This window comes from Balaenoptera borealis, assembly GCF_965194805.1.
Source record: "Balaenoptera borealis genome assembly, chromosome: 10".
NCBI lineage: Eukaryota > Metazoa > Chordata > Mammalia > Artiodactyla > Balaenopteridae > Balaenoptera > Balaenoptera borealis.
In genome coordinates, this window is record NC_138874.1 from 55,901,713 (window position 1) to 55,914,134 (window position 12,422).

The 12,422-nt window shown below is 51.4% G+C and overlaps 1 protein-coding gene across 3 annotated transcripts; it reads right to left on the bottom strand.

Moving 5' to 3' along the window:
• Positions 1–74: 74 nt before the first annotated feature.
• Positions 75–12,047, bottom strand: NODAL (nodal growth differentiation factor). Of its 3 annotated transcripts, none has more exons than XM_082408551.1 (3): positions 9,716–12,047; positions 4,563–5,260; positions 75–2,949 (listed from the first exon to the last, which is right to left on the bottom strand). In XM_082408551.1, the coding sequence occupies exons 2-3, from the start codon at positions 5,250–5,252 to the stop codon at positions 2,797–2,799; spliced, it is 843 nt and encodes a 280-aa protein (XP_082264677.1). In that variant the 5' UTR covers positions 5,253–5,260; positions 9,716–12,047; the 3' UTR covers positions 75–2,796. The 3 variants fall into 3 exon arrangements, with proteins under 3 accessions (XP_082264677.1, XP_082264676.1, XP_082264678.1); XM_082408550.1 differs by lacking the exon at positions 9,716–12,047 and adding an exon at positions 9,242–9,700; XM_082408552.1 differs by lacking the exon at positions 9,716–12,047 and adding an exon at positions 5,945–9,159.
• Positions 12,048–12,422: the final 375 nt, after the last annotated feature.

Here is a 12,422-nt window from a genome sequence, read left to right on the forward strand (position 1 = left end):
GAATCCTGTCCTTTCAAGAATCCTGTGGACCGTGTAAACAGGTCCACGGAACAAAACAGTGTAGAGGTTTAGGGCACAGGCTTTGGAGTAAGACAGGCTTGAATTCCTGCTGTACCACTTAGTAGCAGCCACATTCTCTCTGACAGGATTCCCAGTCTCTCTAAGCTTTGGTGTCCTCTAAAATAGGGTTAAGTTAAGAAGTAGGTCTTAACCTGGGTGGCTGTGGGCTCAGGTGGGATCACGGAAAGCACTTAGCCCAGTGGCTGGTATGTCAAGAGCTCAGTTACAGCTCAGTGTGACAAGTAGAGGTGGGTCAGCTGGGTCTGCTTTTCCCCAGAATGTGCAAGTTTGGGAGTGGAGCAGGCTTGTGTGACCCCTAGAAGGACGAAATAATCTCTTCAAGGGAAGATAATCTTGAAAGCCATTTCATACATCCTTTACTTTGCCCCAAAGGCAAATAGGGTATCAACTTCAAAGGCAATTTAGGATAGAGGGATAAGGCTTTTACTGCTAGTAAAAGGGGAGACTACATGATGGAGATTAACCCGACTGTGTTGCTGTGTGAGAGTCACAGCCGCTTCCCAGCTTCTGCTTTTTACCTTTTCTCCACTCCTCCCTGTACCAGGCCCGCCCACTTCCCCAGCCAAGGAGAGTAATGCAGCCAGTTTCCCCCAGTCGGCTACTGACTTGGCACTGCTACAGGAACAGCGGAAGGAGACCTTTGCCTTGAGAGCAAGTTAAAATACGTCTGACTTCTCTGAAAGCCCCTTCCTGGCCCTCAGGGTAGGGCAGGACTCAGTTCCCATAGGCAGCATTTCCTCAGACTTAACAAAGCCTGCACTAGCAGGTAGGGTCCAGAGCACGGAGCTGTGTTGTAGGCTCAGCCCCAAATACCTCTGGCCAGGCAGCAGAAGGCCCCTGCCGCTGACACACCACCCAGTAAGCTTTTAGCAGGGGTCAGCAAAACGTCCTTTCACTCCTTTGTGCCTGCGTCTTCTGCTTGATATGAGGCGGTGTCCTGTCGTCAGTGGGGTTTGTTCTGTGAGTTGGTAGAGCTGCTAACTGTAAACGCTCCCACAAGCTATAGCCACAAATAGCTTGACCTTTTCGCTTCCCTGGCCCCAGCCATAGAAGAACAGTTGGGCACCCATTTAGTACAGAGGATGCTCTAAAGCCCTGGGATAGGATTTTTACTCCCAAGAACTTAAGTTTGGTAGTGGAAGTGGGGTTTCAAATGTCTGGTTCCAAAGGCTAAGGCCTTGACCCAAAGCTAAGAGAGCAAAGACCCCTAGATGGTATGAAGGACGGTGCCCTTGGGGCTCCAGAGACCAGAGCTCAGCTCTTGGCCCTGCCACTCCTAGCTGTAGCATCAGGCCACTAGGCCTCACTGGAGTCTCATTTAGGAAAGAGGATGGTACAAAAATTGACCTCACAAGGCCTCCCCAGCTCTACTGTTTTCTAAGTAGAGTCAAATGCAGAATCCTATTGTGATTCTGAATTGTGGGGAGGGCAGGTTATTTCCACTCCAGGGAATGAGCAACTGGATCAGTTTTGTTGCTGAATCAGGGCATTGAGGTTTCTCAGGCCCAGGCCTGGCTCTAGCCTAGCCAACCCCTTCCTGGGCCAGGATTACTACCTTGACTCAACCAAGTCAAGTTTGAGTCCCCTCTAAACTCAAGTATTCCCACAAGATTGGAATCATTTTTCCTAAGGTTGGAGCATTAGTCTATGGGCTTCTTAGGAAAGCAGGGTAAGTTTACTGTGGACTGACATTCCCAATAAAATGGTCCGCTCGCCCTGCCAAACAAAAAAAAAATAGAGCCCCTGTTTTGGCAGTGCTCAATGAGGCCAGCTGGCGAGAGAAAAGTAGAATCACAGAAACACACTAGCATCCGCCTGCTTTAATTTCACAAGATGAGGCTGAGCAGTGAATTACTCACCTGAGGTCACACAGCTTCTCAGTGGCTGAGCTGCGACCATAACCCAAGTCTGCCACCCAGGGCAGTGTCTTCACCGCTATGGATAGGAAGCCCAGGGGCCTCATTAACGGCACGCATTGACAGACTGAGGTGAACTGTCACGAGCTTTAATAGACTTGGGTGGATTGTGCCCGCCAGAGCAGACTGACTTGGGGACGCCCCAGGGCTCCAGCTTCTGTAGTCCAACGTGGCCAGTCCTCTTGGACGAGTTCCTGCCTCGCCCTTCAAAGGCACCAGCTGGCCTAGGAGAACTATACAATGGCTTTATTGTATGTACAACTCGTTAGCAGAGAGCCACTCTGCGGGGGCTCCCTGACCCAGCCTGAGGCAACCAAAGCCAGTGGACTGTTTTTAATTTTACATAGCGATACTTAATCTTCAGGCGGCAAGGGTGTGGGTGGGTGTATGTCAAAGGCCACTTTTGAGAATACACGAAAGTTAAATACAACCTTGTCCCACCTCAAAAATAAATGCACATATGCTCCAGCTCTTGCATACAATTTCCAGGGGATCATGGGTTGAAAAAAGTTAGCTAAAGGACTCTTGCACTAGTGCTTTCACGTGCTACTGTCTGTTCAGCAAAGAGAAAACCCAGCAAGCCTGCTTCACAGGCTTCCTCCTCCCTCTCCTCTGTGCTCAACCAGACCCCACAGAGCCTTCAAGGACAGGGTGGCAGCCCTTCCTCCTTAGGTCTGGTGGACAGAGGAACTTTTCCCCCTCTTTGTTTCTCCTCATTGTATTAGATGGTTATCATGTCTTCTAGGAGCTTCCCAACCTTCCAGGGTACAGGCAAATCCAACACACCTGCAGGAGCTCCTCAAAGGCACCCACATTCTTCTACAATCATATCTTTATGATGGTCTAGAAGGACTCGGCCATTGTCCACGTACAGCATACTCAAGGGCTTGGTCTTCACTGGGGCACAGCAGGTGGAAGGGACTCGGTGGGGTTGGTACCGTTTCAGCAGACTCTGTGAAAGGGAGGACAGGGGGGTCAATTCACATCCCAGTGGTGAGGTCAGAATGGTGTCATTTCTGGGTAAAGGGTGAAAAAGTTACAGAGAGTTAAAATCAGTTTCCGGGGGCAAAAATAGAAAATTCTTTTCATAAAGGAATCAGAATGCCAACACATCATCAACTCTAATATCTAAAATAACTCTTTTTTTAGACAGCCTTTAAACAGAAGATTCTAAAAGCTGTATCTGGGTAGAGCAGTAGGTAACATATGTTCTCCTATTGTTCTAGTCTAGAGTGAATACCAACTTCAAAAATATTCCAAGAAACTCCTGGTTTAGTTCCAGAAATATGAAGCAGAAGAGAGTCATGCGGAAATTCTTGTGGGATTTGCTTTGTTGCCCAGAGAAGGGCAAACAGAGTCAACGGGAGAAAAGGTAACAAGCCCTTGGCATTTTGGAACTGGGCCCTGTCCCTGTGGTCCAGTGGTGGCTTTTCAGATCAGTGTTAGATTTGGTGACTGGGACTGTCTGGGTCTCTGGTTCCCTCTGATCGTGCTGCAGGTAGGCTGGTGGACAGAAGTGGGGCCTGGGAGAGACTCAGGAGGGCCTGTGCCCCGGACAGGTCCTCTAGGATACCAGCCCCCACCACTGCCTCCCTCTCACGAGCTCAGCTCACATTCTCCCCAGAGCCTCTGGACCCTGCCTGAGGCTTGGCATGGAGGATGTACTACATACAGGTCCAAGAGATTCTCAGTCTAGGCTTCATAGAGTGAAAATAAAAACACTTTGATCCCGTGTGACCTTTGAGAGCAGGTCAGGACCACCATATATAAGCTCTGTTCTCTGCTTTCTCCACCTCATTTTCCTTCCATTCCTCTCCCTCCACCACCTTCTAGACCATAGGCTGATTAGTGGCACCTGGTGGTAGTCTCTGGCTTTATTACTCCTGCAAAATGTGTCCAACTCCTGTTTTTAGGCAGCAAAAGTACAGTGGCTGGAACAGTATTATCTCTACCTTGGCCTCATAAACGCGGCCCCCATTGCATCAATGAGTTACAGACTTCTAGTAATGGTAAGACAACATTATACCTGTTAGCTGCTAACTATTGATACTACACATGTGGTATGCATATCATCTCATGTAACCCTAGAAGTATGGCATTGCTATCCCCATTTTACAGGTGAGGAGACTGAGGCTCAGAGAGAGTAAGCAACTTGATCAATATCACATAGCTAATGAATAGGATTCAAACCCAGGCCTGTCTATTCCCAAACCCCAAATTCTGAACTTCCTTTCCTAGAATGTCAGGGCAGTGGGAGGAACTGAGACCCTCCAGTCTACATGCCCCACCCCTAATTTTATGACAGAAGGAAAAAGTCCCAGGAAAACAGTGTGTTCAGGGTCACCCGACAAGGCATGACTCCATGTAGGCTCTCTGAGGATGTTATCATTGGTCATCTCTATATCCTTAAAACCTGTTACAGAACCTGGCACATTGTAGGTGCTCGAATAACTGTGCGTGAATGAACACAGTAACCTAACAGCAAAGCCAGGGTCCTGATCTGGTAGTAAGGACAATTCTCCCCCACAGCTTACTGCCTCCCCTCCCCAGGCCTCGGCATCACACCTGGATGTATGCGTGGTTGGTTGGATGGAACTCTTCCCCCACGGGGTTAGGACACTCGCCCTCACAGCGATAGGCATTGTACTGCTTGGGGTAGATGATCCAGGAGCCCCATCCGATCAGGTTGAAGTCCACCTGGAACTTGACCTTCCGACACAGTTGGTTTCTGTCCTGCAAGTGATATCGACGGTGCCTCCTGCCCCTCTCCCGGGAGAGCTGTCCCTCCTGGACCCGCCAGGAGCTCTCAGCTTCCCACAATAGAGTGGAGCCCCCCAGCCGCCTCCGCTCCGGGGAGAGGTTGGAATAGAGCATGAGGAGCACGTTGGTGACAGGTGGTGTGGGAGGCCGCCGCCAACACTCTCCAGCCAAACTGGACATCTGCTCCCTCAGCTCCCCAGGGTGCTTCAGCCACTTGGAGAGTGGCCTGGTCACCTCTAGGACCATGCTGCCCGAGGAAAAGGTAACCTGGGACAGAGTGACAGTGAACAGGTCCATTCGAAGACGTTCTAGGCAGTTGGGTGGGTCCTTATCCTCATTCAGCTTTGGCTGGTGGAAAATCTCAATTGAGAGTGGGACGTCAGGAGGAAGGGCCACAGGGCTGGACAGCTGCAGCCGGAGCTCGGCCCATGCCAGATCCTCTTCTTGGCCCAGGAAGGAGAAGTCAAAAGCAAAGGTCCAGTTCTGCCCATCCATCTCCACATCTGGGTGAGAAAAAGCCAGAAGGAAGCAGGTGAGTGGGGGCCTCCTGCAGCCTCAGTTGGTGTAACAACAGCCATAGCTCATGACTGAGCCCTTACCTTATATGAATCGTCACCCTAACACTATGAGCTGGGCATGTTATTGAACCCATTTTAGAGATGAGGAAAATTGAGTCTCAGGTTAAATTACCTGCGTGAGGTGTCATTCTTGGAAGGTGGCAAAGCCAAGAATAAGCCCAACTGCAAAGCCCAACCTCCAAATCACTGTTCTGCTGCTCCCCCTCAAGACACTCCAGAGAACAACTGGTAAAAATTGGATGAGTTCGTCTCCTTCTCCCTTCTCCCCTCACACATGCAATCTAAGGACAAGCCCTGAGCTTTCTGACAGAAATCCTGGGCTTCCACCCACCCTGTGGCCCGCTTGCCAGGCTTTGTCTTCTCATTGGAAAGGGTGGCCTGTTTTACAGCACGATGAGGTCGATTCACAGGTCATAAGGGTTGGAGCTCCCAGGGAGGCATAGGCAACGGAAGCCAAAGACTGGTCACCCCTTCCCCCACCAATTCCTAAAGACAGAGGCAGACACATCAAGAGTTCTTGGCAACCTTACAAATAGGTTTCTAAAGACATTCTAAGCTTGACTGTGCACTGACCTTGCACTTTTCCACCCAGTGGTCTCTCCTACCTACCTGCAGGGCGCTCACCCTTTCCCACTCTAGATCATCCGCACACCAGGGCAGACACAGCAAGCACACACCCAAGACAATGAAACCCATACTGAATGAAAAGGAATGGGGAAGCACATTCCATTCATTTTAGTCCTGGACTAATTTGGTCTGATGTCTGGGAATAGCACATATTGGTGGATTTTTCAGGTCAGCTAAAAGTGATCTGTAACTTTTTTCAAGCCCAGTTTCATCTTTGCAGTGGGAATAGTAATGCCCTACCCTTCCCTGCATTGTCATGAGGACCCAGGGAAATGAAGATGTTTGAAGGTCTATTGCTAAATAAAAGGCAGAGGATATTCATTAGAAATAAAAACAGTAACCCTTTGGCAAATCAATCCCGAAGGTAGTGATCTCTGACTTAGGTCCACTCTGGGCAGACCACATAAAAGTTTTGTTTTTTTGGTTCTTTGTCTCATAGAACATCTTTGGTCAGATAGTAAGTGGATTTCTCTGGGAAGTCCAGCCTGCATTAGAAGGGCGTAATTCCCAGCTTCAGCATCCTGAAGCTTCTCCCAGCCCATCCCTAGATGTTCTTTTTCACTTAATTTCCACTTCCCTTCTCATTAGCACCTGCAGGAGGCAATAACCGGCCCCTGACTAGCAACTCCCCAGAGGTGTGGGGAGGAGGCTGACACCACCCACTGCCCTTCGCAGCACCACCCCGTGACATGTAGCAACTCCTCTACAGCTCCGCCTATACCAGGACTTAAAACACACTATCTCAAGTATCCACAAATGGCTTTTTAGAGGAAGGCATTCCAGCTCAGTGTTTAAGAGGAGGGGCCTGGTGTCTCCCATGATGGATCAAGTTCTGCCACTTGCTGCCACACTGGGCAGCCAGCTTTCTCTGGGCCTCAGTTTCCCTCTGGGTAAAAGGGAGATGGTAACAGTATCCACCTCACAGGGGTGTTGAGATTTACTGAGATAATGTGTGTAAAGTGCTTTGCCCAGCACAACCACCAAAGTGCAATAAATGGCCATCATCAACTGCCGCCTCATTATTACCCAAGTCCAAGTTAGAAATGAAGACGTCCAGGCAGTGAGGGACCTGGACCGGGGAACAAAGTCATCTGCTGCTGGGATGGCAGTGTGGATGCAGGGGCAGGGAGGAGGATACTCCTTTCTGCTGGAAGAGTCTGAGACCCCACTACCCTACCTGCAGCCAAGGGCTCCCCAGGTCACAGTGCTAACAGGTTCTCTTAGATCTGGCTCTGGTTCATCTTAGAATAATGGGGGAGGGGGGTCTAATCTTTGAGGGTCACCAATGCCTGATAAAAGCCAAGAATGCTCTCCCCAGAAAAACTGCATTTCCTACTAACACAATAAATGTGATTTGGGGGTGGTTATAAGAAGGGTTCATGGACACCCTGAAACCCATCCACAGACTGAAGGCAGATTTGGCCACATGGGCCCCAGCGAAATCTCTACCCACTTCCAATTCTAAAGAAGGAAGTGGTTGGGCTCATGATCTTGGGTTCCTTTCCCCTCAAACAGGGTGTTGAGTTAGAGTCAGGGACTCTGTAGAAAAAGAGGGTGAGTATGACACCGAGTTCCCACCCTACATTATTATAAATTATGAGGGTAATTACCATTAACTGCTTCCCTCATGCCAAGTGTTTTATAAGCCTTGTCTCCTTAAATCCTCCCCACCTTTATCACCATTTTGCAGATGAAGAAACTAAGGTCCAAGGTGAAGATGGTTAAACAGTGAAAGACACAGGACAGGGATGCAAACCTGATTTGGTTAGATTCCAACACCCATTTCCCCTTATCCTGTGCAGCTTACAAATAAACCCGAGATGGAAAGGTACCACACTCACACAAATGAGGTAGAAAGAAAGCCGGGCACTTTATTTTTACAAAAGGGGAGACTAGAAAAGTCAGCTGATATGCCAGGGACACACGGGGAATTGGGAAGCAGGGTTTGAGGGACCAGAGCCCAGTTTCCCAGACTCCCAGACTGTCAAATCACCACAAACCTTCCGGAACTCTCTGGAAGGAGGGAGTGAATTGGAAAAGTGCGCCTCCCACTCTTTGCTCATCCACCTACCCCCCCAACCCCAACTTTCTGGCAGGGCAGAGCACTCCAGTAATTTTCAAATTGCTCCGCCCCCCGGGTGTCCCTAGTCTGACTAGTCCCCAGATGACCCTTCCGGAGAGGGTCGCTGGCCGTCTGACCCCAGACGCGGCTGGCCAGGGAGCTAGGAGTCCCCACCCCCAGATCACAAGGGGCCGGCGGGTGGCCGTCAAATCAGATTATCGGATGTGGATTTCGCCCGAACTCCGGGGAGGGCCGTCTGGCCCGGCAGGCAGAGAGAGGTGCAGGCAGGCAGGGGCCACCCCGGGCTCTAGGATGTGGATTGCCCGGAGTAGAGGAGCCCCGCGGGAAGGGCTCCCTCTTCTCAACGTCTACCTGCGCCCAGTGCCCAGAACGCACGCTGTCTCATCCTCGCGGGTGATACTCTCAAGGTCACCATGGGAGTGACCTCGCCCGCTCCAAATCTAGGCCCCGAACCCGGTGTCGTCCGGGACACTGACACCTACCCCGCCTGGGCTAGATGACCCAAGCCTGCCGCAGTTCTCGACTTCGGGGCATTTCATCTCTAATCCCGAATTTCTGAAACCTAATCCCTGATGTTACATGCTTGATACCCTATTTCGAACCTCAGTCTCAGCCTGAGACACTCCCAACGCCAGACCCCGGGGCCCGTTCACCCTCACTCGCGAAAAGAAAAAAAAAATTGACAAGACAAAATAATTGTAGCAATAATAACGACCATGTATTACTATGCCTGGTTTTGTGCTAAGCGTTCTATGTGCGTTGTCCGTAGCCCTCGCCAGTCCAATAAGGGAGGCACTATTTATTATCCCTATGCTACAGATGTGCAAACCGAGGCGCCCGGAGATTACAGTAGTTTAAGACGGCACAGATAAGCAGTGGCACAATCAGTCTTCCACCCTATAGTCCCGCGCTTTACCCACGCTAAACAAGAGCAGAACGCAGAGGTCTCAGTCCGGGACACACCCCGGGTGCCACCAACCCTGTCTCCCGAGCCAAGGCAGACGCCGAGACACCGTCAGCCCCAGCCTCTGAACGTGCCCTTCAAGCGTGCGGATACGTTTTCAATGGCACGTCCCCGGCACAGTGCCGCAGCCTCTGCCGCTCCAGCGCTCTCCCGGAGTCCCGCGCGGGAGCGCCCAAGGCGCCCCGGGGGTCCAGCCGAGCCGGGCGGGGCGGGGCGGAGCGGGGCAGCCTACCTTGCGCCTGCAGGCTACGTATGATGTCCGCCCGGAGCAGCGGTTCGCGGTACAGGCTCAGCATATAAGCAAGAGGGGATGGCGACGAGGGCTGCCCCCACGTTCGAGGGGGCACCGGGGCTACCATCGTGGCGCCCGCCTGGTGGAGAGCCCACCAGGCGTGCAGGAGGAACAACGGCAGGCTGTGGGCGTGCATGGTGGGGTGGCGGGGCCCGAGGCCAGCCTCCGTCCCTTATATCCTGGGCCTTCGCGGGCGCCCCGCCCCTGCCCTTCCTCCCTAGGGGAAGCTTTCAGGTCGGATAACACCCCCCAGCCCAGCCCCCGTCACCGGGGGTGGCCCCCAGAGGGACCACCTGCTGGGGGCGAGTGAGACCTGAGCCTGGTAGGGAGGAGATCTGAAAAATTGGAGGAGCTGTTAGGTCCAGGGACCGTCTAGTTCGCCCAGTCTGGACACCCTGGCACTCTGCTACTTACTCCAGGCTTTTTTTCCAAGACACAGCTGGCTTGTCGCCGGCGAACTCCCAGGTCAGAAGGATGGCTTCCTTACTCTCCCGCACCTGGGGTCCCTGCCCTTTCCTCTTCCTCCAGGTTCCAAATAGATGTCTGGCTCAACCAGGAGCAGATAGAGAATGAAAGCTGTGGCTCCTGGAGGCTCTCGGGCAGGGTGCAGCCCCACACTGGCCTGGGAGGCTTCAGCCCAGCCTGGCACCGTGCAGCCTTCCAGGACACTGTCCAGATGGCCTCTGGGAGCACCCCCCGCTTTATACGGCAGGGCCTGTCTGGAAAGCTAGCCTCTGAAAAAATACTGGGTACTGGGAATTGCTGGAACAAAAAAGATGAGTGCCAGACGAAGGTCCATGGGGACCTGCTTCAAATATTGAAGCTCTCTCCTGGAGAAAACAGAGGACAGGAGTGACCAGGATGAAGGACAGACTTCTCCACTGGAAAAGGAAGTGCTCAGAAGCTGGAGCCGAGGGCATAGCTAACGGGGTGAGTGGAGCGCCTGTGGTGGTATCAGGGTCTTCCTTCACAGGTTCACATCACCCCAAGCGTTTCAGGAAAAAGGTGTTGCCTGTGTCATCCATGTCCTGCAGTCCCTGCCTCCCCTGGCAGTTACCCTGGAGACCTGGGTTTCAGCTCAGGACCTCTCACTTTCCTCTCTCTGGGCCCTGCTTTCCTCACCTACACAAGAGTGGTCCTTGTCTGGCCTCCCTTCAGGTGCAAAGTCAGGTTGAAGCTGAAATTACCTTTAAAGAAATGTAAATCTCTGCCCCTTGTTCAGGCCCCAGCTATTTTCTGCAACACTGGAGGGCTCGTTATGCCCCCGCCCTCGCCCCCCGGTCCTTTCCTAGCCCTGACGTGCACATTAGCAGCTGGCCAGCATTTACCGAAACACTACGTGCCAGGCACACCTAGGCTTCTTTCACAGGATGCCTCCAGCTCCAAAGAACCACACGCTCAGCCCTGAGCAGGTGTTATTGGAAGGAGCCCCAGCAGGCTCAGCTAGGAGCTCCAAACCCGTGTCCAGGTGGAAGCCGGCCCAGCCAGCAGGAAGGGGCCTTGCCTAGGAGAGATGTGGGTTGTAGACCTGTGCCGACCATGGGACCGGGACAATATGCTCAGCCAGACGACTGTTAGTTCCTTCTAAAGCTGGGGACTGTCTTGTTCGTCGTGCTCTCCCTCCAGTACATATCGTGGTTGGGACCCAAAGTATCTTGGCTGAGTAAATTAATCAATGAATGGCACTGTGTCTGGACTTGCCTGAAGATAAGTATCACCTGGGGTGTATGTTAAACTACTGATTCCTGAGTCTCAATCCAGGCCTTTCGCATTCGAATTTGGAGAGAGACCTTGGTAATCTACATATTTAACCAGTACCCCTGTGATTCTTATCAGACAACTTTGAGAACCTGGGTGAGCTCGGGTCTAGTTACAGCTCGGAACCCACCTCTCTGCGTTCAGTTTCCTCATCTGTAAACCATGACTGGAGATACTTCCTTCCATGAAGATTAAATAAAACAAATGCTAAAATGCTTTGCAAGTGCTTAAAACCTGGTGTTTTTGTAAAGCCTTAAGCATACAGATTATTATGGGTGCTCCGTGGTTGTCATTCAACTTCCCCAGCCTGGGGGCTTGCAGCCTGGGGCTTGTCAGTCCCGGCCCTCTGCATCAGACCCCTCCCCAGAGGCAGAAGGTGCCCTCACCCAGGTTATGAATATATAAATAAAAAACAATGAGAGATTGTGGTTAGACAGAGGCATAGGGGTCAGCCTTCCCCCAAACCTACATGTCCTGGAATCCAGGGGGTCCCTGTTTAAACAGGGGCATTCAGAACGTAGTAGCCTTATCCACCAGGATTAGGGAAGGAACAAAACAGATGATCTCCTTCCCGTACTGGACCAGAAGCTTCTTGAAATTAAGCTTTATTCATTCTGTGTCCCTCCTACTATGTGGCATATAGTAGGAGCTCAGTAAATATTTCAATTAAAATGACTGATAATAACAATAGCTAATGCTTATTGAGCGCCTAATGCAGTAGGCATTCTGGTAATCACTGCATTGATTTTATTATCATCCCCACTTCAGGGATGAGAAAACAGAGGCTCAGAGGGAACCTGGTAACTTGCTCAAGGCCACACATTTACAAGTGAAAACAGCCAGTATGTGAAGTGTACTGCTTGTTACCCAAACCCATGCTTATAGCCTTCTGGCTTCCCCATAGATGAGAGGATGGACATGGGCCTTGTCCTAAGACTTAAAAAAAAAAAAAACAAGTCTCAAATAAAGTCTTGCTTTTCCCAGGGTCCGGGAGCAGCAGACACAACTCATTTCTGATGTGTATTGGCCCAAAGCCCTTTGGGGACCTGTTCTCTGACCAGCAAGAGGGACTCTGTCAAAGCCCATTCATCATTGAACTTTCTCCAGCTGGGGCACTCTTCAGGACGGAGGCTAACAGTCATTCTTCTCATTTTTAAAAGGTACTTGTTCATCCAGGATCTGTTTCCTGCAAGAAGGACCAGAAGTGCCTTCTTCCCAGGAGGGGAACGACACCTTCTCGCTTCCCCTGCCCCAGACAGACTGACCGACAGATTACCTGACCTGGGAGATAACCTTTCAGGGCCAACCCAGCTGGCTGGAGAGTGGGGAGCAAAGTCCCTCCAAGTTCTCGAATGCTTTCCAT